Source organism: Nematostella vectensis, chromosome 7 (assembly GCF_932526225.1).
Source record: "Nematostella vectensis chromosome 7, jaNemVect1.1, whole genome shotgun sequence".
In the NCBI taxonomy this organism is placed as follows: Eukaryota; Metazoa; Cnidaria; class Anthozoa; order Actiniaria; family Edwardsiidae; genus Nematostella; species Nematostella vectensis.
In genome coordinates, this window is record NC_064040.1 from 15,820,681 (window position 1) to 15,844,864 (window position 24,184).

A 24,184-nucleotide genomic window follows, 5' to 3' on the forward strand; every position below is an offset into this window, starting at 1 on the left:
AATAAGTGATAAGGGCATAATGTGTTTAAGACACGATTCACCCTTAAAAAAAGAGTTCTATGTAGACTAAGTTTATATGACAGTAGAATAAAACTCTTACTCGACACGGTACGGATTTCGATTAATGTAAGGACAAATGATAACATCAGAAACAGTGCCCTTGGCAATTACTGTAGGTTTGACTCTTCATCAAGCGATGGCGAGTAAATTGACGCAAATTACTAATTAATGTTTGCGATAACAAGTTATAATAGGTCAAATAACTCGCGTAGTGTAATAATCACAAAGAATGATAGCGCTTTTTCGGGAACCTTCGTTATTTATGCCTAACACAGTGTCGTGTCAACCTTTGTTTATCAACCAAGAGGAGACATTACATGGGTTTAACGCGATACTGGAGATAAGAGCAGAGAGATAGCATTCGCAGACTTCCCATTTTAGGTCTTTTTTAAGATAAAAGTTAAATACAAAGGAAACGCTAAAAACATCTGTCACGACCAGGAAATTTACCATGAATAAATTAACTACAAGTTCTCAACTTGGTCAAAATCTCGCTAAGATTTGGACACATTTTACCTAACTCATTGACAGCTCTCTCCCTCGTGCTCCTTCCTAAGGTTCTGCAGGCCCATGAGTGCGGTGGTTAACAGCCGTTGGTGTTGCCGTTGGTTTTGCAGTAAATATTAGTGGTGTTTATTGTGCACTTGAAATTCAACCATCAATTAGCATTGTTGATTAGTGGCTATTATGTGTTATCAATCATTCGTGTCATAGTAGAGAGAGGGGAGCCAGGACCAAGGAAGAGAATTTGTCACACCTTAATATATGAACGTGATGTTTAACTCGGGTATTATAAAGCAATCCAATTTGTTCATTTTGGGACCGGGACGTACATTTTGGTGCGTCATTTACCCAAGTGCAAAATACTTTATGGGTTTATCAAAAATTCTACTCAGTCTAACTTTGATGAGTATACTAAGTTCCCAACATAGCACACAAATTGTAATTTGACAAACACAAACACAGTCTACAGTTGTCAAAAAGGCTATTTTGTGAAACTACCCCAGCCGTGTCTTTAACATCTGATAACAAGTCACCCCTCGCCTTGTGGACACCCTTATTCGGACACCTTATAACTATTGCGGACATGAAAACAAATAAATGAGAGAAGATTATCATTATGCCCGTGCCAACACTAAGATTACCGAAGGTGTCCGTGACAGCGAGAGTTAACTGATAAGCGTGATCACGAGAGAGAGAGAGTTAACTGTTAAGCGTGACGATAAGATGATCACTTAAATCTTCATGCTTTTTATCGAGTGTCCCTTGTTCTTAACAGGAGTCAAGAACAACATGAAAAGTGTACTAAGCTATTTTACTAAAGTGTTAAAGGAAGTGTGAATTGTTAAGAGATTAGGAGGTGATATCCAGAACAGAAGCCTTTTTGAAACGAAATCTAATTTCCAAGAAAAATGTTGTGAGTAATTTCTGTTTTTTTTTTCACAAGGAACTGAAGGAAACTACGTCTATTTATTCTATGAACAACAGTTTAGAATCGTGGCGGGAGGTCATGTTGGCGTCGTAGGCACATACGGAGCTTAGCTAAGCAAACCGAACGAAAGAACAAGTGATTAGTGGGACGTATTGCTTGCCTTTCAACTGGCTGGTTGTCAAGGAAGGCTTATGCTCGCATGTCAATATTTAGAGGTGACTTACAGTCGCAATGCTGCGAGCTTAAGACTCGATCATGTGACATGAATTGTATTTCAGATATTTTGATCAATCATATGTGAGATATGTTTTTTTTTATTCTTTGTGATTTTTATTTCATTTTTTAGCCAATGTGAACCGTCCTATATAAAATAGTGTTTGTGATAATCTAAAGAATGCAAGTAATTTTCGAAAATGCTTTGTTTTCCAAAATCAAAATTAAAATGATTAATAAACCAGTATAAAAGCTCTTATGCTTTTAATGGATCAGTTAACTGTAAGCTATTAAAGACTATGATTCTCCTAAAGGTAAAAATACTCCTACGGTGCAAGAAAGACCAACACACAAAGTAATTTCAAACTATCAAGGGGCAAAAAATAATACACTTACAAACAAAGCAAGAAATGCCAGCCATCTGGGTAGAATCAAGGGTCGAAATATATTTTATATCATACATTATTCGAAAATTGTGTATATTTTATCACATGCATGCACCAAAAATATATATTAGATGAATGCTATCCAGTCTCGTCAATAAAAAGACAAATAAAATAAATAGACAACAGTGGCAATTCTGAGACCATGAACACAATATGATTGTCAACGAGGTTGTATAAAAACAGAGCGGTAATAAATCTAAGATATGACTAATTAATTTTAAATGGCATATTCAATGATTGAAATTCAATTAGATAAATTAATAGTTTTGTGTTTGTTGTCCCTTATCGATAGGCGTAATCAAAGAGCACGGAAAGACATTTAGAGGGGGGAGTGAGAATAAAGCAGCAGCTTAAAATTGAAAACTTGGAGTACCAGAGTACTTCAGTACAATTTCAGTATATATCTCAAGTTATACCAATAAAATACCTTGGAGTAAAATTTTCGAAAGAATTTTCATTTTTTCTCTCCATCATTTGATGCCAGAAACGCTTCGATTCCATCAACTCCTGTTCAATGTTCTTGCTCACATAACCCTGTTTGGTATCATTTCTCTGTTTTCTCTTTGGAACTGTATCGTTATCATCTTCTTCGTCGGCTTCGATGATTGTATCGACCTGAATATAGAGACAAACTAAAGCTAAGTGATGATGTCTCTACGTGCCCTGCGAAATAACACGCGTGGGAATTTACAGCTAAATCTTTTAACACTTCTTCGATGAAAATGTTTCAAGCTTGTACTATTTGATGATTGATCATAAGTACCAACCACAAGCATTGTCGATATTGTAGGGTTCCATACCTCAAATATTTATAACCAAACTTTCTAATTCTGCTCTCATTGAGCCTCAAATTTGCACAACACAATAAGAAAAATCGAAAGTAATTCTTATGCGTATTTGAGATGACTGAGGATTACTTTAACTTCTTGGAGGTCTCTGGAAAACCGACCGAAATCCGGTAACAACGTGATGGTTTATCATAGATGCAACGCGCCGTTACAAAGCACAAGCAATAAATTGATGTAAACAAAATGCTCAGCTGTGGGAATCCATTCATGTGGAAGTCAATTTGTAAGATTAACATACACTTTTGTTACATTAGTTCCGTGAGCGCTTGCGTGACATTTCGACAAAAATTACACGAAAACTCAATTCAAATAACAAGATTCAATTAATATAATAAGCTAATAGTTTAAGAAAAAAAAAAAAACAATTTTATCACGCACCAACAGCAAAATGCGAAGTACAATATGAGATATTTTAATTACAAGATGGTAAAGAAAGAGGTTGAAAAAGGGCAACAATAATAAACAATAATGATGACAATACCGCCAAAAAATGAAAAAAAGAATTAAAAAGTTTAAATATATATTTATGAGTTCCGTTACTTGATGAAAGTAGCGTCTTTTAAGGTAAGATTAACTTCGATCGGTTTCATTCAATAATATAAAAAAAATCATTCAAATCACTTGTATCTTCGATGCGCATGCGTTGGATTTCAATCAGAACTGGCCATTGACGAATACCGGCGCGTCTTAGCAATTAATGTAACGTTGGTGGTTGATATTTCAGTCATTAAACGCAAACACGCCAACACGCGAATTAGCCGTCATCTTCTGCTTATAGTCACGTCAATGCAGCATTGTGGCGGGAAACGGTTTGATGGTTGATTCATGACCTGTTCTCCCTAATTGAAGTTGAAGGATTCAAAGAACCGACGTCACGATCATATAATATGAATTTATTCACTGCACGAATCTGAGCTAAAGTTCTCTTAATGGGAATAACTGAACCAAACAAAATGATTTGTTTTTCACGTCTGGCTCTATTATTTATATCTTTTTTTACAGGATTGGAGGTTAAGACGCCAAAGACATTTTAATAACAAAACTTATCAGTCGATAAACAACGCACGCTAGTTAAAAACTTATTAGTAATAAAACTTATCAATGTTAGTTTCTTTTGCTTGCAGCATTTTCTAAATTCTCAAGAGCAGCTTGTGTTCTAAACCACTCGTCCCTCTTGGTCTCCAGCACGAAAAAGCAAAAAATCTCAGACTTATTTGTTCAATTGGGATATCAAAAGGACTGTTTTAAGATACAGAATATTAAAAGGAACGAAAAGCTATTTTTCGCTGCAAAAACCTCCATCGTCATATGAAAGTGTTTGCTAAATTTGTAGGGATTTTCGGATTTTGTTGATCTCATGATCCGTTCGATTAACTTGCTGGATAAAAGAACCATTCATTTTTTTTTTTTTTTGCAATAAACTCGATTTTTGTTTTCTTGCTCTTATTTTTCTTGCTCGGTATAGATTTGTTTGGTTGGTTTGAAATAGTTAAATGTTTCTCGCTATTCAGCTGTATTCACACACATAAAATAGTTATTAATCGATTATAGCTCTATACTAAGATAGTATACACACTTCGTGAATACTCACGTAACGATGAGACAAGCGACTAGCCATCGCATCTCTTTTGTGACTGCTCTTGCTAGATGGTATATGTTTCCGCTGCCGACATACAGCCTTCTATTAAACCCGTAAACACATTAAATAACAAATGCCTATAAGAGAACTCCTAGAACAGTAGGAGTGTGCTCGTCTTTGTGTCATATTTTAAGGAACCTGCGTGAAAAGGAGTGAATTGACCGATTAATTAACCGGTGATCGTACATCTTATCATATGGCGGGAGAGAGCACCGTCAAATAATTCTAATGGAACAACTCAGTTTTGATCCGACTTTAAACAATGGGCGAGATATTAAAGTTTTATAATACTGGGGATTAAAGTAGCTTGAATTTCCGCATCCCGGTAAACACAAAGTGGAATAAATTTTTGAAATAAAGATGGGCTCTCGGATTTTCGTCTCGGAATTCAATTGAGGGTGGAGATTAGAAAATCGACGTTTTTCTTTTCTAAAGGTGCATGAAATTAAGGTAATGGCTTTGGACCTTAACTGAATATTGTAAGTCATACGTAAATAATCTGGGAGGAACAATTCAACTGTCAGCAACAGCAAATAAAACGAGGAAGAACATTCAGTTCCTCCGATTTCAAGAAAGAAAACGAAAAAGTTAGAGCAAAACGAAAAAAGGTAGAAATCATGTATCAGAACTGAATATCGCTCCCTTATCCCCCCTTATCTTATTTACGACAAGTTTGATGGGAAAAACACAGAACTCTCGTGCCCAGTCAATCGACTGAGGCGCGCTTTCTACTTCTTTGTCAACCTCGTTCCCTGGGTCTCCTGGGTAATTTATAAGCCCTCTCTTTGTTTTACAACAATAAATTCCATTGAGCTGCTTAAAATAAACAGTCAGAAAGAAAGCTTGCTATAAGGTTAACTGATGAGCCGTGTAGTGATGTGCGAGTTCTCTAAATCAACGTCCGCAAGAGTTTCTAATAGTACGACAACTCGTTCACGTGCAATCCAGCTCGACACCTTTCGCCGCTTTTATTTGTCGTGATACGCGTTCGCATGTAATATTAAAGCTAAACATAAACAAAATACATAATTACAGTCAATAGCTCAATATAAAAATCTAACAGGAAATAAACTTACGACTCTTGAGCCTTCATTCTTGGCGACACACATTCCTTGGTGACTCTTCGCCATTCTCATTCACACACACTCAACAACAACAACACGTGACCCTTTTGGCGGCATTTGGGCCGCCTGTGGTGTATCGACGCTACATCGCCGCCCCGATGGACTAACGAGTTCATCTACTGTAACTACCTTACACTCGTCGATACCTCGGGTACTTAAACTAACAAACAAACTAGTGTCTCAGTCCGCCTCTAATAGGCACAGCTTCGCGATCGGCCGCTTGAGCTTCGCCTCGTTCCTCGTCTTGACAGTCACCGAGCGCACATATCCGTCTCGTCCCTCGCAGACTGCAGTGACACGACCGAGAGGCCAATGCCCTCAGGGTACCCTCTCATCTGTTACCAGCACCAGATCTCCGATCTGGGAATTGCGCCTAGGCTTCCGCCATCGTTGTCGTTCCTGAAACGTAGGTAGACAGCGATCCAACGTTTCCAGAAAGTGTTCGCCTAATACTGCACCTGCCTCCATCTCCTCTTCAAGTAGCCGTCGGCCTTATCAAAAAGCCCTGGTGGTAAGTTCATGTTTGACCTCAACAGTAAAAGATGGTTGGGCGTTAAGGCTTGCAGATCGTGTGGATCATCGCCGCTCCGTGTAAGTGGCCTGCTATTAAGCACACTTTCTACTTCCGTCATTAGTGCCCTCAGGACCTCTCCGGTGACACTCTGATTCTTCAATAAAGAATTCAATATCTTGCGCACCGATCTTATAACACGCTCCCAGATCCCACCCATGTGAGAAGCTGCAGGCGGGTTGATGCCCCTCTGGGTTAGAAAGTTAGCGATCTTCTGTTGGTTCCAAGCCCCGATGGCTTCACGTAGTTCCCGCTCGCCGCCGATGAAATTCGTCCCGTTGTCACTACGAATGACGGTCGGACTTCCTCTCCGATTGGTAAACCTTCTCAACGCGTTTAAAAACGCATCTGTTTCTAGTGACTCCGTCACTTCTATGTGCACAGCTCTTGTGGTTAAGCACGTGAAAACACACCCGTAATTCTTTACGCTGCTCCGTCCTCTTTTAACGTACAACGGTCCAAAGAAATCCACTCCAACGTTTGTAAATGGAGGATCATCAGGCGTTAACCGGTCTTCAGGCAAGTCTCCCATGAACTGTTCCCCCATTGGAGAATTCTGCTTGCGACACTCGAAACATCTTCCAAGTACGCGTCCTACTTCCGCTCTGCCCTTCAGAATCCAGTACCTCTGTCTCAACCTTGACAATACGTACTATTTGCCCATGTGTGAAGTATCCTCGTGACACTCTTTAATTATAATCTCTGTAAAGTGGTGCTTCCTCGGAAGGATCATCTGCTGTTTGAACTCGTACCCCACAGGTGCTCTTACTAGCCTTCCTCCGGCTCTTAGCAGCTCTCCGTCTAGAACTGGACTCAGCTTGTGTATAGAGCCGCTTGGACCTGTTTCTTTGAGGACTCGTTACGATTGGTCTCTCACACTATTCCTCTTCACTTTCTTAAGGGATTCGATCATCTCTCCGAATTCCTGTCTCTGAATATACTTGACTATCTCTACTTCAGCGCACTTGACTTCCTTACAGGTGAGATTTCCTTGAATTGCTTCCTTTGAGACGCTTGTGGTTCGAGTCTTCTTCTTTAGATACTCCTTAAATCTCAACAGCCAGGCCACTGCTCTCTTCAACTTTATCCATGACGAATAGCGCTTGAAGATGTCGTCCAGACTCACTCCCGGTTCCAATCCCACCGCGTTAGAATGCGGTGTACGAGACGGCTCCGTAAGCGTACGACGACGCATCAGTAAAATGATGTAACTGGACATTCTTCACTCTCCCAAATTCCGGTGGCTTTATACATGTCTCCAATCTGACTTCTGACAACGTCGGTAGCTCTTCGAGCCAAGCCTTCCATCTCTGCGCTTCCACGTCTCCAACGGTGTCATCCCATCCGTATCCGATTCTGCACAAGTCTTGAAGCAGCAATTTTGCCGGCAGTATCACTGGAGCCAGGTATCCTATCGGATCGAAAACCGAGCTCGAAACCGAGAGTATACCGCGACGACTGAAGGGCTTCTCCTTGGGACTGACCGTGTACTCAAACATATCAGTTTCTACATTCCACTGGACGCCTAGTGTCCTCTCTCGGGGTAGCTCATCTTCGTTCAGGTCCAAATCCAGCACAGACTTTGCTCGTTCACCTTTAGGGATCGCTTCAATGACATCCTTCTTATTGCTTAGACATTTCGTGAGCTTAAAACCACCACGTGTCAACAGCTCTCTCAGATCACTCGATAAGATCACTCTTGTTGTCTCAACACTCTTCAGACAGTCGTCTACGTAAAAGTTCTTCTTAACTGAACTCACGACTTCTGGTTCAAAGTCTTCTTGTTATCATCTGCAGTACGTCGCAGTGCGTAGTTCGCACAGAATGGTGAAGACGTTCCTCCAAATATGTGTACTTCCATTCTGTAGTCGACAGGCTCCTTTGTCAAGTCATTGTCGGGCCACCATAGGAACCTGAGAGCGTCTTGATCCTTCTTATCGACCTTCACTTGATGAAACATAGCTTCCACGTCTGACACCATGGCAACCTTCTCCTGTCGAAACCTCGTTAACACCCCGGTCAGATTGCTAGTCAGATCTGGGCCCTGGTATAACTGATCGTTCAATGAAGTGCCTTTATACTTAGCCGCGCAGTCGAACACTACGCGCACACGCCCTTTCTTTTGAGCATGTGCGACCGGATGGTGTTGTAAGTACCACAACGGCTTGCCAGAAGCCTCTAACTCTTCTTCTGGGACCCTTCTCGCGTATCCCTTCGCAATATAATCATCTACAGCAGTCATGTACATGTCGAAAAGCTCCTGATTGGCTTGGAATCTCTTCTTTAACGAACAGAGTCTACGTTCGGCTAACGGTCTATTATTAGGAACGACATCTGATAATGCCCGTCCACCATCCCAACTGACTCTTCTATCTTCGCTAAGGCTCTTTTGTCTTCCACTGACATGGACGCTTGCGTAACGGTACCGGTATCTACAAAGTCCGATTTCCAGAAACTCTCTAGCTTCCTCAATAAAGGGTCGTCAGTTTTCACCTCTGACTCGTCTAGGCGCACGAAGTTCACGCTACCGCCATCGGCCTCTGTCGAGCATTCCTCTGTTGGACCGAGAAGTGCCCATCCTAACAATGAACGCACTGCATACGGTTGGCCTCTGCCACCCCGTTTCTCTTCTAGCACCCAGAATGCTTCGGGCACGTTGCCTCCGATGAGCAGACGTATCTCTTTGTCGTCGATTTCAGGCAAGTTGATGCCCTGTAAATGGTCCCAGTTCTGTGTGTCCCGATCAGTCGGTATACTACTAGCTGAAACGTTCAGCTTTTGCACCGTCCACACCTTCGGGATGTCTAACTTCTCTGCACCGTCGATTGATTCCACTTTCATCTTCACCTCCAAACCCGTCTTCGAACTTTCTTTCTTCTCTTGCGTTGTAAGGAAGAACGATCGCTCCACTCCTTCGATTCCAAGCTCCTGCACAAGACTTGTATCGCACAGCGAAACGTCTGATCCGTTGTCGAGTAGAGCGTATGTTGCAACACTGCGTCCTTCTCTTCCTCTTAGCCTTACCGGTACTATCCTCAACCGCACCTTGCTGTTGCCAGTCGTACTTGGTCTTCATTGACCGGAGTTGTTAGTACTTCACTTGCTTATCGCGCGCCTCATAGCCCGCTTTCACGTCTGCTTTCACATCTGGTTTATCGCCTGACCCAAGCTGATCATTCGCAGCCCCTGAGTGTTATGTGTGCTACCCTTGTTCGCGCTAGGTGTGCCTGCCCTGTTCTTATTACCCGTGAACCTTGGTTTGTCCTTAGAGTCGTTACACACAGTTCCGAACACCGGGTTATTTGCTGCTCTAGCCTTGTCCGAAACAAATTTTGAGATATGATGGATTCTAGGCCTCGCCCCAGACTCTTGTATGGCATCCGCCCTGTCAAGCCACTTGGTTCTCCATGAGTACGGTAATCGCTCTACGACCTTTCTTAGGTTTTCTGCACTATTTATTTCGTCTATATGATCTATGGACACACTGTTAGTTTCAGGGAGTTATTTTTACTCCACTCAGAGAGTAAAAACTACTCTTTGCGATGGAGTACTTTTAAAGGAGTAATTTGAACTCCTTTATTGGAGTAAAAACTACTCCACTGAGGAGTATTTTTTTTTGTTTACTCCCTTAACGGAGTAAGTTTTACTCTGCTGAGAATTAGTATCGAATGTTTATTAGAAAAAGAGTAATTTTCACTCTTGTTGGTCAAATAATGGAGTAAAAAGTACTCTTTTCTGGGGGGTAATTTTAGCAGAGTAAAAGCTACTCCAACTATCTGAAGTGAAAAGAGTTATTTTTACTCCAGATGGTCAAGAAATGGAGTAAAAAAGTACTCCTTTGAGGGGGTAGGTTTTGAAGAGTAAAAACTACTCCAGCCATCTCGTGTTGAAAGAGTAGTTTTTACTCCAGCTGTATCTTTTTAGAGCAGTAACAAACCACACCAAATATATAAAATAAAGCGAGTTGTTTTTTTACTCTGAATTAGCTGAATTTAAGAAGGAAAACGATAGTCTTTATTATATAAGACAACAGATAAAAATAATAATTTATCGTATTTATTGTTGAGACAAAAAACTCTACCCTGTGCCTAGGAGTTTCCTAAGATTTCCTAAGTTCGATCAAAACAACAAAATATGATTAAACTTCCTAAAAATTCCTAGGATTTCCTAGTATAAGCAGTAGACCAGAAAATCGGAATAATTTGGATAAGAAAATCTTAGGAAGAAGATTTGAAGCATTCTACAATTTAGGAACTCTTAGGAAATTCTTAGGAAATCCTAAAAGAACATTTTCAATACAAGAACAGGCCTCACCATACTTGCATATATTGTCAGCTGTACTACAACAATAGGAAATGTAATCAAAGACAGGCATTGGACTCGAACATGAGTTTTATGTGGTGTACTTTCAGAATTTGCTCAGAATAATTAGTACTGCATTGAAAAGAAAGATAGGTAGGGTGATAATTGTATAAAATTCTTAGATCCGATTTGAACATTATAAAATCATATATATTGTTTCTAATAGAAATGCTACTTGAGATTATAAAAAAAAAGAAGTCCCGCTTTGCAAATAGAAGACGGCTCACCAGGGCCCGTAAAAGCAAAATGTACCAGGCGTTCCTCGCTTTAAGTGGCCGAGAGGGGCTTGGGCCCAAGGCGCAAAATCATAACGGTCGAACGAAAGCCATAGCCTCCAAACGGATAGCCGTTTATTCCCGTCTTCTACGCGTAATTCACCTTTTTTAAGGATTTGATGTCAGAACATGGATTGAAGTTAAAGGTTAGTGTGTAATGGGCTTTTTAATGTGATAGGTTCAATACTAAATGTGATTTTTGCGACCAACTTCAGCATCAAATCATCGTTCGTGAGCGGATTTCTCGAACTAGACTGATATGTTTTGTGATTCTTTGTTATCTTCCAAAGCAATACTACCTTCTTATGTGTTTCTCTTATTATCTTCGCAGGACATTATGATAGAGATAGTAAAATGTGCTCGAGTTGCAAAGCCAGAAAAGAAAGAAGTTTGAGGTATAAGGAATGTATCAATGCGTAAAGTTATTCACTAATCACTGTACTTACATCTAAAGCGCCTATGCTTTATAAACTGTTACTTGAAGCAAAAAATTGAATAACTTAGCTTAGTAAAAACCTAGTAATCAGTCTTGCACCTAAAACTTGTCCAGATATTTATTTTGAATATCTAATGTTACTGTAGTTGGTTTTTGTCCGTATATTCTGATCACAGTAAACCCTGCATATGAAGAACCTAGTTATCTTTTCAAGCTAGCCTACCAGGTTCAAATTTTTAAATTTGTTAAAAATGGTGCATATAGAGGCATTAGGCTTCTAGTTTCTTATCTGAATATACAAAGATGGAGGAGGAGGCAGTTCTTTTGGAAAACCGTAATGACGCCAAAAAGGGTAATGTTCAAAAGCTGTTAAAAGTTATAGAAAAATAATATTGTGTATGTTTGTTTCAGCTTTGTTATGTTGGAACACTTGTTAGTAATTTTGTCCTGGATACTTTATGTCAAATGACTATTATTTTTCAAACATTTTTTCAACTTATATTTTTGTTATTTTTTAAACTGAATTGTTTAATTAAATGATTTGTCAAATTCATAATAACGTCTTTTCCTTGGTGTTTCTAAATTACTCTAATTTCTCCAGTATTAACCCCTGAAGTAGGTGGAGTTTAAACGGCCATTTTGTAAAAACAGGGGGGAGGGGGTTGAAATCATCCCTTTAGTTACCCAATTAGTAGGGGGAAATAAAATAGGGAGTAAAAATTGACTCCCATTTTGAGGGTGAATTGTACTCTTTTAATGGAGTAACAACAAGCAACCTAGTAAATTACTCCACTTAGCTACCCCCTAAAGTGGGTAAAATTTACTCCCCTGAGAGAGTAGGAAAAAAAGGAGTAAAAAATAACTCCATTTTGAGGGTAAATTGTACTCCTTTAATGGAGTAATAGCAAGCAACCTAGTAAATCACTCCCTTTAGTTACTCCCCTACAGGGGTAAAATCTACTCCCTTGAGAGAGTAGGAAAAAGGGAGTAAAAAATTACTCCAAAAAGGGAGTCATTTTGTACCTCGGTTTTTTACTCCCTTTTTGGAGTTAAAACTACTCCCTGAAACTAACAGTGCAATAAAACGTTCTCACAGTTTTTAAGTCTGTCCGCGAACCCCATCAAGCTCTGTACATCTGACGCTTTAATCGGTGGGCCATCCGTAATCTCCTTAACGTGTGCAGATGCGATAGTGTATGGATGGCCAAAACGTTGCCTCAGTAAATTCCGGGCGGTACGGTAGCCGACTGTCGGATCCATTGTCACGCAACTACTAATGACACGCTTTGCGTCACCGGAAAAATACTGGAGGAGATATGTTAACTTCTCGCTCTCATCAGAAGTGTTTCTGTCGATGTTATTTTCGAAAGAGCGAATAAACGACCAATAATTTAGCGGGTTTTCGTCAAATCTCTGAATCTCAGGCCTAGGTAGAGTGAAACCTTGCCTCAATGTAGCTGCTAACTTCTCAAAGGACTTATCGTGACCGTGATTTGCTGCGCTGCTGACATCAGCCCTGATATTTTGCATTTCAACGGACTGGTTCCACGAGGGCGCATTGGGGTTCAAATCGGAAATGGGTCTTTTCTGATACGATTCAGTGGGTACTAGTGGCTTCTGAGCGTTGCATTTGAGCCCTCCCTTCCCCATTTATTTCTTCGAAAATGGTAGCCTCTAATTCAGCCTGTTCTATTCCGCATCGCGCATCAAAGAGTTCGTGAGAGCGTTACATCTCATTTTCCTTTATTTCCATTTCTTGTCTCCTTTGTAGTTGTATTAGTTTTAATTGAGCAACAGCCCTTTTCGCAGCCGCTTTCTTCGCTAACAAAGAGCTAGTGATGGAAACATTTGAGCCTACCTCACTCGCAGAATCTCCCAATCTCTCGGCGCTGGGCTTCCTGTGCCGGCCTCTGTCAATGGCTTCGCTAATTTGCATATTGAAGCGTGGCAAATTCTCTATTTCTCCGATGTCTCGAATTATTTTCGCGCAAACTCTCTTCGAATCGCTGCTTCTTATCTAAATTATCACCCAAATAATACACTCTGCAGCCAATTCTCAGTCTTCAAGAGTCTTTTAATGATGTAGTGGTGTGTGAGTTCTCTAAATCAACGTCCGCAAGAGTTTCTAATAGTACGACAACTCGTTCACGTGCCATCCAGCTCGGCACCTTTCGCCGCTTTTATTCTTCGTGATGCGCGTGTTCGCATGTATTATTAAAACTAAACATAAACAAAATACATAATCACAATCAATAGCTCAATATAAAAATAGGCAGTCAAAGACTGCATGTGACTCAAGGTATAATGCATAAGAAACGTAAAGAGTAGAGACTTTAGTGTAGGTCTTAGCATAGTGAATTGTTTCTGAAGAAGTTAGAATTTACAGTGTAAGCATAAGAAACAGAAAGATGTGAAAAATTAGGTTGTGTGGCTAAACACCATAAAAATGTTCAATTTTGCAAAATATAAACATTTTATTTCCACTTCAATATAAATATATAACGTGAATACAATTTTTGTGGCTTTTCAAAAATATTGATATAGTGTTATAATATGAACAGTAACATCTTATATAAAAATATATTCAATAAAATCCCTTTAAAATAATATTTGTCTGTACTTTCACTCTATTTTGTAATATAATTGTGAAATGTTTGTTGATTAGAAACAATTTATCATGGATGGTCTTGGTTGACCAATAACTAGATTTTGGCTTATACAATATGATCAATATGAGTTGAATATCAGCAAGACCATTGTACACAGTCATCTAGATACAATATGAACAAGAACAATAATGCTGGTTCCAGTTTTACAACTAAACGAACTCTAAATTTAACTTTTTTGAATGAATTTCTCTGTATTATACAAGAAAAGCAGAGAATATCAGACATTATGCCTGTAGTTCAACAAAAACTCAAAATATGCAAATAAATGTTTTTCTGTAGTGTTTATACCTTCGACGTGTTTTGAGGTCTAAAAGAGAACCTGATGAATGACAGAGGTTGAATTATCCACAATAAGTTGCTTAGTTCCAGCAGTTAAGAAAAGCTTGTTCAGTTCTTTAGGTGATAAGTCATCTATTCTAGTGTCGCCTTTGTTGATGGAGATGAGAAAACTTTGCAGGCCATCATTAAAGCATGTGTACATCTGCATTTTGCCATCAGTTTTCTTGACAGTTAAGTTGCAAACCAGTTTTGTTTGGCATTCTGAAAAGAGCATAGTTGTTTGGCAAGTTGGCAGGGGACATGTTATCATGTCATCTTCACTATCATCTTGATTTAGCGTGGTGTTGCATACAACACAAGAGTTTGCTGCTTTCACATTGGCACCGATAAACCGTCCCTCGATAATATTTTCAGCAAATTGCTCAGATGTTAAGTTTATGTCATGGATTTGTCGATCAGCTGGTTCAATTGATGTTGAAGTATTTGTAGATAGATATTTAACGTCATCAAATACTCTGATTCTAACATTCTTAAATGTGTACGTTTTTCCACATTCTACACTGTCAATGAGGTCTTCCCAGAGAGTGAGTTTTATTGTGCTATGCTCATCACCAATGATACAGTCTGATTTCTTTAGCTGTTGACCTTGTTTAATGATCAATTGATTTTCGTGATTCTTTGTTACCACCTTAGCAACAATGTCAACTGCCTTGTATTCTGGCGCTGATAACGCTTCTTGCACCGTCACAATAGATGAGACAACTTGGGAGTTATATGAGAATTCTGGCGCTGCTGATGTTATCTTTGATTTTTTCGTCATTCTGAACTCTTCAGAGGTACTGGTGCTAGCCATTCTTTTGGTGGCTGTGATTTTTATTGGTGATTTATTTTGGTATGGTTCAAGGAGATTTTTTCTTAGCTGTGGGTCATAGCACACGGCACGGACCTTTTCAGCTTCTCCAGTTTGGACAAGACAGTCAAAGTATGGTTTTCTGTTTTTTTTTTTTCGCATGCTTAACAGGACTTAGGCTATGAACAAAACCCTCTAGTTGAACATCTGAAAGAATAGAACTTATTTTAGTCATTGCAAACACATTGTTTATTATGCTTTACACAACAAAGAAATATATATCTTACCTGGTGAGTCGTCAGCTTTGTTGAGTTGTTGTTGTCTGCAATTAAAAGGAGATGTTATGTAATAATATTAGCAAAGAGTACAAAGATATTACCTAAGATAAGATGGAAACGAAAAATAGAAATGAAATTAAGATACAAGTACTTACGGGTTTGTTGTAGGAGTGCTCATGTTGGTATTCTGTAATGAAATAAAGTGTATCTAAACAATTGCACTATTGAGTGTATTTAACTGTGTTTCTAATACATAATATTTATAATAAGTACCTAATTATTCAGAATACCGGTAGTCTCATAAGAACATAATCAGTATGTGCTAATGTTAAATAAACTAGTGTGTAATGTAAATTGTTTGCACTGTATTTATAGACTCCATTATCAATTTTTGCCTTTAGTTAATGAAGCTGTTTATCAATACACAAATGGCTTTATGATCAGAAAAATATGTCTCCAAAATCTGAAAGCTTGTTTGCACTTCAGGTAAATTAGTGTAGATGTGGTCAATACAGGTTTTACTGTCTGTTGTACTACATGAAACTAGCTGTCTATAACAATTTTGTGTTATAAAAAAGTTATAAAGTGATGCACGGCGTGATTCACTGAACCAGTTCACATTGAAATCACCAATAAAAATGTTAATTTGTGTTGGTAGAGAGTCTAGTGTCTCTTTCATAGCATTACATAATTCTGTTATTGATACTGTTGGTGAGCTGTATACTCCCACTATTGTAATATGAGGTATGATCATAAACCTCAAAATAGTTATTTCTACACCATGTATATTACTACAAAATGGATATCCTGGGTAATAGTCAAGACGGCTATACACTGCTGTACCTCCATATGGCCTTACATTTTGTCTTGGTGTACCATCATTTCTGAACAATGTATAGTTTTTATCATCTAATAGATATGAATCATCATTTTCATGCTGAAAAAATCTTGTTTCTGAAAAAAATATTTACATCAGTGCTTGAGTAATTTAAGTCATGACGTATGTCATCTATATGCTTGTGCAATGATCTTGCATTGAGAAAACAGATTTTAATACTAGCTTGAGGTGCTTCATATATGGGACTAACAGAAAGTGACAGTTTTCCTTCAGTTCTCAATCGATGCATTTCAGTTTGGACGTCAGTATTAACAGCTATTTTGCTTTCACATAAGTCAGTTATATATAGACCATCTATAGTTGTTACTCTACTTAATCCTACATAATGTATATGAGGAATGGCTCTTTTGGTTTCAAAATTTACTACAATTCTACTTTCAGTATCACCCTGTGATCTATGTATTGTTTTAGCAGCAGCAGGTCTAAGTGGAAATTGTTTTCTCATCACGTGTACAGATCTTGTTCTACCTACAGCAAATTGAGTGCTAATAGGTTTGATTGGTGTGCATGTTGGTTCAATATCATTGACATATAGCTGTCTATTATCATGCCTGGTTTTTTGACCAACATCAGCATGACCAAACTGTACCCATATAATACCTGATGGTTTGTCTGTTTTATGTATTTGCATAAATTTTATGACACTACCAGCACCATTGGTCATACCATCATCATTTCTAGTGTTTAGTGATATCTCTGTTCTTTCACCAATTGCCAAATGCAAAACAGAATGCAGTTGTTTTGTTTTTCTAGGATCTTTAGGTATTTGCTTTAATATTTTGTCTCTAAGTTCTTCCGAATCTGTTCCAATGACAGTGGCATGTGCTTTAATAGAGTATTTTGGACCCTGAAGAGCATTATGAGCTTTATAGTTGAAGTCATTGACTTTAGCATTTTGAATAAATAAATGAGGTGCATCTTTGGGATACTGAGCACTAGTGTGGTTAAGAATTCTTTCCTTTAATTTGATTATATCCTCTTTAGTATGATTTCCCTCTCTTAATCTATTCAATAATTCAGCAAAGTCTTTGCTTTCCCTCTGTCGCATGATTTCTTTAAGTTCAAACATTTTGAAAAGTTCTTGCCATACATTAGGTGCAAGAACACCATATTCATCATTATCCATGTCTTTAAATATATAACCATCCATTACAGGTTGTAATTGAAACAAATCTCCTATAGCAACAATACTAACACCGCCAAATGGTAGCGAGCTGCCTTTGATGTCTTTAAGTCTATTATTGAATTGGACATTAAACATAGTATTACCAACCATAGATATTTCATCTACAAATATCAACTTAAGTCCACCTATTTGACATCTTAATGTATTAAGCCTACTTGAATCAAGTTTCTTATAGTTCTTTAATGACTGACAGGCTGGTACTGCTAAAGCACTATGAATGGTATTGCCCTTTATATTATATGCTGCTTTCCCTGTGGGTGCTAACATAAGTATTTTTGTTTCAGCAAAATTAACGCCAGGTCTGGTGTTATAATATTTCAAAGCAGCTTGGTATAAGGCTTTAGTGACATGTGATTTACCCACACCTGCACCACCACTTAGAAAGCAGTAAAATGCCTCACCAGAAGTTTTTATTAAATGTAGTACATGATAGAAAAATTCTTTTTGCTCTTTATTCAACGTCTGTACCATACATCTATATTCATCATCTGGCAGTTCATTCATAATAAGTGTTTCAGTATTATCAACTGATGGTATTCCTAAATCATCTGATAGATTATAGTTTCCAGTGAAGTCAGGATGTAAGTCTTGATCACCTTCAGCTCGGTCTTGTTGTTCAAGATTTTGAGTACAAGGTGCTATCTCATCAAATCTATCCTCTAATCTATTCATGTCTTGTTTTGTATTTCATTAAAGTCCTCATTGCAAACTGCATATTGTTTCATTTGTTCATTGATGACATTGGCAAGTAACATATAGCGTTCTTCATAAGATGAAAATGTACCAAGAATATCAGTTTCTTCATTTCGCCATGGAGTAAATAGCATTAGAAGTTCACGATAATGTTTTTCCGGCTCAGCTTCCTTATTAAACCACACACTTCTAATTATCCTAGCCTTTGCTCGTTTTTTAGTTTTGCTACGTGGTGTTTTCTGAGCTTCTGTATCATCATCATCATTTAGATTATCATCAACAAAATTCTCTAACGGAAGACCATCAACATCAACTTGATTAGTTTGTTTTAAATAAGGCTTTCCAGCACAATCATACCATGCTGCCCAGTCTGCAAGTGTGATATTTTCTAGTTTTAGAGGGCGCTTTGAATATCTTTTGAGTAAACCACTGGACGGTATAGATTTCTTCAGAGTCATCATCCATTTCATTAATATTATCCATTGGTTTTAATAGGTCAACTCTTTCATTAGGTGGTGATGTATTTATAAATATTATCTGTCTAGATGATTTTCTCATTGGAAGCTGTAACACAATGTACACTGCTTCTTGTGCACTTATCTCAACATTATTGAGGAACTTACTTCCAATATCCCTTACTTGTTGATTTATTGTTTTATTACCTTGCCTAGCTTCAGTACATGCCTCTCTTAAAAGTTCACTCATGCCTTTCTGGCCTTTTGATATATAATTCACTATGTACACAGCACATGCATAGACATCTAAGACAAACTGTATATCCATGTTAGCTCTCCATGCAGAGAGACAATCAGGGTTGTAATTATTTATGCGTAATTCATTGGGATTTCTTTTCAGAAACACAGTAGGTGTGTTAATCGATGAACTTACAGCAAGTAAATAGTTTTGTTTAGTGATATTAAGGTTCACGAGTAACTGGTCAAATGTAATATCTTCACCTTCTTTGCTTTCATCTAGATACACTTGAATTGCCTTCCAATTATCTCTATATATTTTTATTTCCTTTTCGGGTGTATCCTCATCTAGAGGATATATTATCATAGTTTGCTTCATTGGTGGCTGTGGATAGTTAAATCTACATTTGCTGCTTGTATTTTTACGGCATGTATGCGAATGTCTATGTACCTGTCTATTAACCAAGACTAGTAAATCAGCATTGTCTACTGGCTTTTGGCAAGTTATTATCTTATCAATAAATGATGTGACATCTTCATCACTATCTATTTGAAATTGTGGTGCATCTTCAAGCCACATCAGCATATGTATATGAGGAGACCCTCTTTGCTGATATTCTACACGGTAAAACCAGTCAGATATTTTACCTAAAGGTTGAGCAGAACTGAACAAGAAGTTTGTTAAAAATTGATTAACTTGATAATCAAAGTGTCTTGCACATGTCACAGGGTCACTCTGAATTAAGCGACACCTGTCATCCCAATTAAAATTGTCTATTTGTTCATCAGTGTATTCCTTATTGTCTACAAGCTGACCAAGTATTCTAAGTAGGTGCATCCATTGTGTTTCAGCTGATGAGAAACTACAAAATAGTGTAACAGGACCTAACTGCCTAATCATTGCAAACAGATCTTTTTTAGCTTTTTCAAAGTATGGAGGTGAACCTCTCAATGCATTTAAAAATTTGTATCCATCATCATGACGAATCAATCTGTCTATTGATCCTTGCTGTTTAAGTTGTCCAGCAGTAATATTTTTGTTGTTTCCCTTACATTTTCTCAGAGCTATATGTGATTTTCCTAAGAGAATTTTCATTTGCAACTTTTTTGTTTTGTAAAATATATTTTCAATGCACACTGCAGCTCGTCTGTCAGACCGTCTCAACTCTGATTTACATATATCACTATAGTTAATATCGACTAATCTTTGTTTATTGTCAATTCGTGGTTGTCCAAGAAATATTCCAGGGTATGCTAACTCTTCACAATATTTGTCTCTAAAAACACTTAATGGTCTATTCCCTTCACCTGGAGCAATATTTAATATGTTTTGCCTTTCATTATCTTCTAAAAAGTCAGTTGCTGTAAACATAGTATCAGTAACACCAGCAATTGTTTCTGCTTCATCTTCATGTTATTCATTTTGGTCTAGCCCTTCAGAATCAATATCATTGTCATCAGTTTCATCTATTGTATCTGACTGTACCTTCTCATTAATTTCATCATTATCAGCTCTGTTGTATTGATTGATCCAGTCATTATTCAGTACTATACCTTCATCTCTATATAAACTACTATGTGTTATAAGCCAATTTGCTGCTTGAAGTACTTTATATGGTCTTACATTTAGTGACAGTGCAGAACTCTTATATTTCAGCATCCGCTTTAAATTAACTTTAATTGTAGCAGTTTGATTTTGCAATCGTGGTAATATATTAACTGTATTAGTTACATCAGCAGGTACATTAACAATATTTCCATGTATCTTAAGCTGTCTCCCCCTAGGTGCCTGCATTAATTTTTGAAATGCAATTCTTGGAGCTAATAATCTACATTCTAGTTCATTGAGATCAAAGAAATCTGGTTTATCTGGAAATGCCATACCATTCGCTACAGCACATGGTGGGACTTTATTTTTTTGCAAATAATTAGAGCATGTTCTACAAACCCATTCTTTGTTACCAACACTTATCTTATTTAATAGATATTTCACAACATCAGGATTTGATTGTCTCAGCTTAGTAGTACTACTCACACTATGTTTATACCATAGTTGATCACAACATATACAAATATACAGAGGGCCTTGGTTTACTATTTCTTGGAACCGCTTTATTGCAAATTCAATGGATGAGTTAGCTCTATATTTTCTTTGGTATTCATTACGCTTTGATTTCTTTTCCGGTGATGCATTCATTTCTCTATTTTTTCTTTGGTATTCATTTCTCTTTGATTTTTTTTCTGGTGATGCATTCATTTCTCTATATTTTCTTAGGTATTCATTACACTTTAATTTCTTTTCTGGTGATGAATTAATTTCTCTATATTTTCTTAGGTATTCATTACACTTTAATTTCTTTTCTGGTGATGCATTCATTTCTCTATAATTTCTTTGGTATTCATTTCTCTTTGATTTTTTTTCTGGTGAAGTATTATTTTGTTTGGATTGCCTGTATTCCTTCATGTATTGCCTAATGTAGGTAGCCCTGTCTTGCTTTTTTGTTTCATTTGAATTAGAACTTTTGCTTGTACTTGCTTGCTTTCTTTTTTCTGGACGACTCGAAATTGTATTTTCCCTGTCAATATTGTTCGAACTTTGTTGATGTGAAACAGAACATGTTGATACGTAGTGCACTTGACCAATATGTCCTATGTATATTGTTCTAATATTATTTATTATTGTATTTGCTGGCTCAACTAATGTGACTTCCCTAATATTTGAATCTGATTCTATAATATGAATCTTTAAACTCATTGCATCAGCAACAGCCTGTATTATAATATGATTGGCCCATGTTCCTTGTAGAGACACATTAGTTAAACACTGTGACCAAGATGAATCTATGATACTTTCAATAAATCGTTCAGGATTGTCCTTTAAATATCTCACTCCTAAAGCTCTAATTTCTGCATGTTTATTTGAATTACCATATAGCTGATGTGATACTGATTTGAAAAAGCAATCACCTCCTCCACCAACATCTAGTGGTGTTAAACCATGTCGAAGCATTCGGTATCTTAACGTAAAGTCACCATTACTATATAAACATATATCTTCAATATTATTATTATCAGTTACAGGACCAGGATTCAATTCAATGTCCCCAGACAATAAAAGAGTTTGTTTACATCCATTATACCTCACTGATGTTTTACAAGTTGCTCTAAAAAAGGAACTATAGAAACTATTAAGTCTGTTAATGTATTTCAATTTCCAATAGTTATAGTTTGTAGCAATTCTGTAAAAAACAGATGAAACAGGTGTGCCCTTAATAATCATCTTTTTGTGTCTTTTTCTTAACTTTCTATATCTGAGCAATCTCATAACTTTTTTTAGGGATATTCTAGATGGTTCTCTATCTCTACATTTGTGATTTAGTTGCTTTGAACATATTCGAGAATGTCTATGATTTTCTATACACTTGGAGATCTTGATAGATGGACAAGATGTATGTTTATTATTATCATGTTTGTTTTCAATACTAGGCATAGTTTTCTCAAATGCATTTGTTATACTGTTATTACTAGTTTTTGAGGTGAATTCGTCAACAAGATTACTTCGATCATTATATACAGTGCTAAACATGTGATTTGTTTGCCCTGTTTTATCCGACAAATACAGCAACATGTACACAGGTATCCCGAAAATACTTTTGTTCACAAATTGGTTTCCACAATATTTGCCATTATAGTGCCTTTCAGTCACATTGCTGTGATTATTAGTTTCCCGAAGGAAATTTTCAGTGTGCCGAAGCACAGTTAAGATCACATTGCTGTGATTACTAGTTCCCCGAAGGGAATATTCAGTGTGCCGAAGCACATTTTGAGCCCCATTTCTGGGTTTGTTTGCTTCCCGAAGGAATTCTATGCTCTCCCGAAGGAGATTTTGAGCCCCATTTCTGGGTTTATTGGTTCCCCGAAGGGAATTGAAGGACACCATACGGCCATAAGGACTGGTCTTGTGTAATAAGGCAAGCGATGCAATCGAGCTTTTGTTGGCAAACAAACCACATAAAGCACCCCAAAATCTGAAATATTCTTTAGAAATACCAACATGACAAATGCATAAAAGGTTGTGCCTAGTACTAAACACAAAAGGGATAGAATACATTGTAAAAGAAGTATTAAATCAACTCACCTTCACAAGAGCTCGTGAAATCAAACGAGAAGTGCGAAGAGAAAGCACATGTTTGACTCCAATCATTTTCTGCTCGTGGACTATAATTCAAAACAACGTCGTAATCCGAAATCAATCCGATCCCTCTTCGCCAGCGACATCTACGACGACGATCACGTGTTCGATGAATGACCGCTAGGAACGCCTGCTTCAAGTGAAATTCTATTGTTTACAACTCTTTCTTTCACTCACTCAAACCGATGGCATAGTGACGAGAGGCCCCATAAGGCCTTTCGTCACAAAAATCTAACGGGAAATAAACTTACGACTCTTGAGCCTTCATTCTTGGCGACACACATTCCTTGGTGACTCTTCGCCATTCTCATTCACACACACTCAACAACAACAACACGTGACCCTTTTGGCGGCATTTGGGCCGCCTGTGGTGTATCGACGCTTCAAGCCGTCAATTGTTTACTTGACATGTATTTAAAATCCCAAAGTATGTCTCAAACACTGCAGAAATGAATGAATGTATGAATGAATGAATGGATGGATGAATAAATAAATGGATGGATGGATGAATGAATAAATAAAAAAGGGGATAAACCTTCTAGTTTTCCTCCTCGTAGCACGCGATTTCTTTTACGCGGAAGTACACATCACTACCCGAAGTAGATACGGTGCAAAGGAGAGTTGATGGGCATTAGAAATACGTAGGCCCTGTATTTATGTCTAAGACATAAATTCATAACATGCCTATCTGTACGCATAGTGTAGCAAATATATGGGAACACTAGACATCTTTCAATAAAAAGACCCACTTTTGTAAGACATGCTAGCATTTCTTGGAGACACGGTCTCCCTGTGGTATCCATTACCGCAGGATACCCCCTTCTCCTTAACCCAGTTAGTCTTACGCACGAAACCCAGGAAATCCACGGTCGGCGGAGTGTCCCCAAAAGTGGGGAGAATAAGGGGTTAGAGTGATGGTGGTTCAAGTAGGGAGGGAGGGGGTATCTGGGTTTGACAGAGAGTATAATATAGTCTTATCAAGCAATGGATTTATACAGGTAAAGCAAGGCAACCCACCCCCCCCCCCCCCCCCCTCCCCGG

The 24,184-nt window shown here is 37.9% G+C and overlaps 3 protein-coding genes and 2 long non-coding RNA genes across 15 annotated transcripts in view; 1 reads left to right on the plus strand and 4 right to left on the minus strand.

Moving 5' to 3' along the window:
- LOC116609934 overlaps positions 1–5,905 on the minus strand; it is a 35,252-nt gene extending 29,347 nt beyond the window's left edge. Inside the window, exons 1-2 of one of the 5 annotated variants that reach the window (XM_032370764.2) lie at positions 5,715–5,905; positions 2,579–2,766 (exon numbers count right to left, since the gene is read on the minus strand). In XM_032370764.2, the coding sequence (XP_032226655.2) occupies positions 2,579–2,766; positions 5,715–5,774 (248 nt within the window). In that variant the 5' untranslated portion in view covers positions 5,775–5,905. Of the gene's footprint in view, positions 1–576; positions 722–2,578; positions 2,767–2,951; positions 3,216–4,590; positions 5,265–5,714 lie in introns of those variants that run through there. The other 4 variants (XM_032370765.2, XM_032370766.2, XM_048730175.1 and 1 more) reach the window with 4 other exon arrangements.
- Positions 5,906–10,935: 5,030 nt separating this feature from the next.
- LOC125568280 lies at positions 10,936–11,391 on the plus strand. Its single transcript, XR_007312221.1, has 2 exons — positions 10,936–11,116; positions 11,302–11,391. It is a non-coding gene; the product is annotated as an uncharacterized LOC125568280 (long non-coding RNA).
- Positions 11,392–12,474: 1,083 nt separating this feature from the next.
- Positions 12,475–13,056, minus strand: LOC116604591. The gene has a single exon (XM_032367168.2). It carries the CDS (start codon positions 13,054–13,056, stop codon positions 12,475–12,477), a length of 582 nt encoding a protein of 193 aa, XP_032223059.2.
- A 76-nt stretch (positions 13,057–13,132) lies between these two features.
- On the minus strand, positions 13,133–24,158 carry LOC116609938. The gene is made up of 2 exons (XR_004293206.2): positions 23,395–24,158; positions 13,133–13,626 (listed from the first exon to the last, which is right to left on the minus strand). It is a non-coding gene; the product is annotated as an uncharacterized LOC116609938 (long non-coding RNA).
- LOC116607708 lies at positions 13,861–23,380 on the minus strand. 7 transcript variants are annotated; one of them, XM_048729998.1, is made up of 4 exons: positions 23,090–23,380; positions 15,638–15,669; positions 15,492–15,526; positions 13,861–15,411 (listed from the first exon to the last, which is right to left on the minus strand). In XM_048729998.1, the coding sequence occupies exon 4, from the start codon at positions 15,364–15,366 to the stop codon at positions 14,383–14,385; it is 984 nt and encodes a 327-aa protein (XP_048585955.1). In that variant the 5' UTR covers positions 15,367–15,411; positions 15,492–15,526; positions 15,638–15,669; positions 23,090–23,380; the 3' UTR covers positions 13,861–14,382. The 7 variants fall into 7 exon arrangements, 5 of the variants coding, with proteins under 5 accessions (XP_048585955.1, XP_048585958.1, XP_048585956.1 ...); XR_007312193.1 differs by lacking the exon at positions 23,090–23,380 and adding an exon at positions 22,735–23,083 and having other exon boundaries at positions 15,170–15,411; positions 15,638–22,525; XM_048730001.1 differs by lacking the exon at positions 15,638–15,669.
- Positions 24,159–24,184: the final 26 nt, after the last annotated feature.